Source organism: Marmota marmota, unplaced genomic scaffold (genome assembly GCF_001458135.2).
Source record: "Marmota marmota marmota unplaced genomic scaffold, marMar, whole genome shotgun sequence".
NCBI lineage: Eukaryota > Metazoa > Chordata > Mammalia > Rodentia > Sciuridae > Marmota > Marmota marmota.
Window position 1 is genome coordinate 60,516,462 of NW_026000037.1, and position 6,370 is coordinate 60,522,831.

At 34.3% G+C, this 6,370-nt stretch overlaps 1 protein-coding gene across 9 annotated transcripts in view; it reads right to left on the minus strand.

Moving 5' to 3' along the window:
- Gpr155 (G protein-coupled receptor 155) overlaps positions 1-6,370 on the minus strand; it is a 69,532-nt gene that overhangs the window by 10,349 nt on the left and 52,813 nt on the right. For all 9 annotated transcript variants that reach the window (XM_048812516.1, XM_048812513.1, XM_048812511.1 and 6 more), the window contains 2 exons: positions 3,585-3,689; positions 585-721 (listed from right to left, as the gene is read on the minus strand). In XM_048812516.1, coding sequence (XP_048668473.1) covers positions 585-721; positions 3,585-3,689 — 242 coding nt within the window. The remainder of the gene's footprint in view (positions 1-584; positions 722-3,584; positions 3,690-6,370) is intronic.

The following is a 6,370-nucleotide window of genomic DNA, read 5'->3' on the forward strand; positions in this document are numbered from 1 at the left end:
ATTTTTTTTTTTTTTTTTTTTTTAGTTTTCGGTGGACACAACATCTTTGTTTTGTATGTGGTGCTAAGGATTGAACCCGGGCCGCACGCATGCCAGGCGAGCGCGCTACTGCTTGAGCCACATCCCCAGCCCCAGATGTCAGTAATTTGATGGGCATTTTTCCTTTTTTCCCTACTGCATGAAGTAGTTAGGTTGATTTCCATAAGAAATATCTTGTGAGGGATAATGTAGGCATTTGTCCACTTTGGTCAGTCAAGCGTGTTAGGGATAACTAACCCTTGGACACATGATGGAGATATCTATCTGATTTTACCAAATTTACGTTCAGAGCACAGAATGAATAAGTAATTCTAATAGAATAGGCTACTGGAACACTTAGGCAACAGAGTAATATGAATGATTCTCCCCTCGCCACCAAAAAAACTAAAAAAAACAAAAAATACTTAAACTAGATTAGAATTTAGATAGCCTAGCCACTCTACTCTTGAAAAGTAGCAACTAAGTTTCAGTCCCAGATGCCTAAATAAAACCTTTGCCAGACATTTAAAGAAATAGGTCCCAAACAAAACCAGAGAAACATTTACAGCAAATAGGCCAATAATGAGAAGTAAACACAGCAAGACATGTCGAGTCAGTTGCTGGTCTCCACTCTGCAGATACTGTTCTTCTTCCTGGGCTAATATGCAGCTCTGGGAGTTACAGCGACTCACACAGTGATCATCTATGAAACAGTAAGCACAACAATTTGTAATCAGAGCTTTTTATTTGAATGCATTTTAAATTTATAATGACTTCCTAAGAGAAACAACAAAAAAGCACATTCAGCTAAGAATCAGTATGTAATTTCGATGAAATCGAGGGAAAGCTCCGTCATGTTGTTTTAGCTGGAGAGTGTTTTTATCTGAAAAAAAACAAACCACTAGTATGTAATATTTCCCTTTTATACCATTCACCAATGTTTTCTATCTATATAATTTGTTATATAATTATATATTAATATGTTTTATAATTATACATAAAATTTTAAAAGGCTAAATTAATAACTCATGTTTCACCTGCATTAAATCTTCATAGTAGTCATGAATACACTATTTTGACTAACTGTGAAATAAATTTACAATTAACTCCTGCCTTTTCTGAGTTTAAAATTTGCCTTACAAAAGGCCTTACAAGGTACCAACTAGGTCTATAGGCTATGTTTTGTTCACATATGAGACCAAACCCAAATCACAGAATTGACTCTTTTCTGGCCTAAAACAGGGGTGAGGGATCTTTCAAAAGAAACTTGTTTTTCCACTTCAGCTCCACTTTGTATATGGTACTAAAGGAAAAGGAAAAATTTTTACATAATACATGCCTAGTCTAACATACAATCTTATATAAGTTAAAGATCAAAAAACAATTTTATAGCTCTTACCCTAAAAATAAAAATCTCTATTTCTTAAGGCCACTTTTTGGGAAAGGACATATACAACCACTAAATGTGGTCTAGCATAATAGTTAATGGTAGGGAGAAAGTTTACAGTCTTGCTAAGTAAAAAGAAAGTAGGTCATCAAACTATCTCTGTAGTATGATTCTATTTTAATAATAACTATTTGTATATATCTGCTCTAGTTTGACTCTTGAATGTCCCCCAAAGACCCAGTATTAAAGGCTGGTCCCTAGTCTGAGGCACTGTTGGGAGGTTGTGAAACATTTAGGAGGTAGGTAAGGCACAGTGGAAGAAAAGATATTGGGACTCCAGCCCCTCCTTTCTTTCTCTCTTTGCTTCATGGCTGCCATGAGATGAGCAACTTCTTTGCCACATGCTCCCACCACGATGTACTGTGCTGCCTTAGGCCCAAAGCACCTGAGTCACTTGACCATGAATTGAAACCTCCTAAACTATGAGCCAAAATAAACCTTTTTTCCTTATTAAGCTGATTACCTCAGGAATTTTGTCACAGTAATAGAAAGCAAATATAGTATGTGTAGAAAATTTGAGTTATATTTATATATGTGTGTATATATATTATGAAAAACCTGGTTTTAAAATATTATGTACACACATTATTAAAGTGCATAAAAATAAATTTTACTAGTTTTTCATTTGCCTTTTCCCACATTGTTGCCATTTAGCAATCTAAATGTAATATTTATTTTGCCTTTGTGCAACAGCAGGGAATGGGGGACAAATTATATTGTAAAGCTCTAGAAATTCTCATTTGTCTATGGTTTGATTTCCTTTAGGCTTTTTTTTTTTTTTTAATTTCAGGCTTAGGAATGATACTAAATTATATGGTTAGATGAAGTCCATATATGATGGCTTTCTTTTAATATGATTTTTACAAAACATGATCAGAAAATTTTGACAGTCCCTATAGTATAAAAGTTTTCATGAATCAGTATTAGTAATGAAGAAAATGATAGTTAAAGAAAGACTAAGGATAATTTGAGAAGCAGAAAATGACTTTACTATTATATTGGGTAGAGAGAAAAAAATTAAGAAAGAAAGCCTTGGGACATAAAGAAACACTACTTTACAAAAGAAGCACATAAATAAAAACTAAGACAATTTAACTGAATTCGAGAATGGATTTCCTATTAGAAAATTTGATGAAGGCTGATAATCTGATATTTCTCTCTATGGAAACCTAAGTTCTACTACTATTTAAGATTCATTCCTAGCCAACAGATAGCAGACAAATATAAATGCCACCTGAATAACAACTGTTGCCAGTACTACATTTAATGAGCATTTACCACGTATACCATATACAATGCTAAGTGATTTGCACCCATAATTTCTTATAATCCTCCCAACATTTATTATATAAAGACATATGCCATGGGCAGGGGTTGTAGCTCAGTGGTAGAGTGCTCACCTTGCATGTGGAAGGCACTGGGTTCGATCCTCAGCACCACATTAAAAATAAAAATAAAGGTACTGGGTCCATCTATAACTAAAAAAACTTTAAAAAATGCCTTTTGCAACAATGTAATTGACAGATTCTCCATCACAAAGAGCAAAATCAACTGAAAGTGCATTGCAATTCCAATTCTATATAAATATGTTCAATTTTAAATAATTTAAAATTCAGAAAAAAGTGATTTAGTCTCTTAGTTTACATGCCAAAAGTTTATTACTTTTAAAGTTGTTTTTCTTATTTTTTAAAGAAGTTATATTTAAAGCACAATATAATTAAGCACTAATTAATTAGTCCTGGTCATAAGGGTTGGTGATAGGGGAAAGTCTCAGCTTCTAAAATAAGAAAAAATACCAAAATAATAATAGCTTTTAGGGCAAATTTCTTGGGTTTTTCTCTTGAGTTAAATTTATTGGAAGTGTGTGCGTGTGTGTGCGCGCGCGCGCGCGTGCATACATGTGATACTATAAGAACTTTATCTTTTTTAAAATAAATGTTCTCTCTGCACAATTATTATTCTATTCACATCTTTTTCCTATTTTATTTGAGAATCTGTTCTCAAATAGTGTTCTGTAGTGTTACAGCTGCTGAAGAAATACTATGTAGAGGTTTCGTGACACAGAAGGACAAGGGCTCTTCTGTTCCTTATGCCCTTCCTCATATCCCAGGGCACTTACTTTTCTCAAATGAAGGAGTCACAGGCCCACTGGTGCTTGTGTTTGCTGCTGGCTCTATTGATGGGTAGCATAATTCACCATTTCCCATGGAGCAAGAGCAGCAACCTATATATAGAAAAATAATGTGAGAGTAGAGCCCAACCACAACAGAAATGGACAGTTCAAGAAATTCCAAACAAAACCAAACCACCCAAAACCTACTCATGCTGCCTCCATGGAAATATTTTCGCATGACAATTATCAAAAAGTATTCAAATGTGCTGTACAAACATTAACATTTTAAAAAGTGTCAGATGAATGATCATCATCTTTATATATTGTCTTCTTATATGAGAGAAGAAAAAATTCATTCATTGCTATTTTAATTCTACTGTATTCGGGGAACTAAAAATTCACTTTCCTAAAACACAGCTTTTATTTCATCCCTTTTCAAAAATATATACTAGTGTTCTATTGGGAACTGTGGAAAATTCAAACTCAGTCTAAATTGATAGCTGCCTATGACTTGGCCTCTTTTCCTAGCCAGCTACCCATCCTAAGCAACAAAAAGCATTTCCTTCTTTCAGGACAATTCTTCACACCCTCCACAAGTCCCATCAAGACCTAGGCTGACTCAAAAGACCTAAATATGGCATACTACAGGGACAAATACACATCAATGTTTATAGCAGCACAATTCACAATAGCTAGACTGTGGAGCCAACCTAGATGCCCTTCAATGGATTAATGATAGAAAAAAATGTGGCATTTATTCACGATGGAATATTACTCAGCACTAAAAAATAACAAGATCATGGCATTTGCAGGATAGATGGCAATTAGAGCAGATTATGCTAAGTGAAGTTAGTCAATCCCCAAAAAACAAATGCCGAATGTCTTCTCTGATATAAGGGAGGTGACTCAAAATGGGGTAGGGAGGAAGAGCATGAGAAGAAAATTACCTCTAGTTAGGGAAGAGAGGTGGAAGGGAAAGGGAGGGAGAAGGGGAATTGCATGGAAGAGGGAAGGAGACCCCCTTTGTTATACAGAATACAGGTATGACGATGTGAGGGGAAAAAAAAAAGAATTGTGTCACATTAGATTGGGTAGAGAGAAGTGATGGGAGGGGAGGGGAGGGAAAGGGAGGAAAAGAAGGACAGCAGAATAAAACAGACATTATTATTGCTGTGGGTATATAAGTGACTGCATGACCAATGTAATTCTACAACCTGTACACTTAGAAAAATGAGAAATTATATCCCATCTGATTCAATTGTATATGTCAAGATCATTGTACTGTCGTGTGTAACTAATTAAAACAAACAAACAAACAAACAATAAAAGACCTAGGCTGATCAAATCCTCTCCTGCTTTCTAAGTTAGGCTTGAAATCACTTCTTTCAGGAATCTGTCTCCTATTAGTTTAGATGATGCAGTAAAAACAATGATATATGTTTTTCTTTCAAATATATACTGCTGAAAATCTCTTGCAGGTTTATAGGCAGGTTGGCTTATAGAAGTCACACTGAGATATCTGTTATAGAGCTGTAATTTTTTCTTCCATATAGTCATAGAACTGTACACTGTGCTCTTTAAAATCTTTCACACTTACATAGACATGGTGCTCCTTGACATGGATTATAATTGAATAATAACTTTAATGACAAACTATTAAAATTTAATATGCTAGAAAAATGAATAATTCCCAAGAATAATCTTTCATTGACAACATGCTTAATTTCTTCAATGATGTTCTTAAAAGTATTTAAAAGTAACAAAACTGCAGTCTAAAATGGCCTTGCTAAATTTAAGATAACGATGCTATCTCAAGGTTAAAACAGAACCAAAGGATAACAGAAAAGAAAATACATTATTTAGTCCATACTTCTTCAGAAACTTGAAGGTTTCAATCAGCTAATTTTCTTTTCAGTGTTAGGGATTGAACTCAGAAGCACTTTACCACTGAACTACATCCACAAAACATTTTTTTATTTTGAGACAGGGTTTTGGTAAGTTGCTGAGGCTGGCCTTGAACTTGCAATCCTCCTGCTACATCCTGAGTAGCTGGGATTGCACCACCACACCCAGCCAGTCTATCAGATAGACAAATCAGACAAAGCACTTATAGTCTAGTCTAGTGGGCTATATAAACAACTTAAAAAGCAATTATAAAATAGTGAGATAAGAGGGAAGTATAAACATCACAGAAGGTTTCTTAGATAGGTATAGCTATCATCTTGCTCTCCATTTATTTATACTATAGGTTCAAGTTATTTTCTTGCTGGAGATGATAATAATGGATTTAAAGAAAAGCTATTATACAGTTCATCTGCTATTTTTAAATAATAGTAAAGATGTAGCAGCAAAAGTCTCTGGGCCTAAGACTCTTAGTCCACAGATGTCTGGCCTTTGGTAGCCTGTTTTAAAACACTTGTGGAAAAGAAAGACACAGCCAGCTGTAGGTGGGATGGTCTTCAAGCTCTGTCAGAAAACAATCAATATATGGGTTTGTAGGATTCCTGCAAGATTCTTCAAGAAAGTAAAGTAGGAAAGGAAGTTGTGCATGATCAGAACAGTACTCTAGGCCCATGGAAGTCAGCTTTTAAATATTCAATCCTTGAACTTCAGTTTTCAAAAGGAAAGTGGTCAAGAAACTTAAATGAAATTCTGATATAATCATGAATTACCTAAGAAAGAAATTAGTGAGCTTGGGTTTAAAGGCCATGAAGTATAAAAGAATAACAGAAAATAATATAATAGAAAAGAGGTATAATATATATATATATATATATATATATATATATATA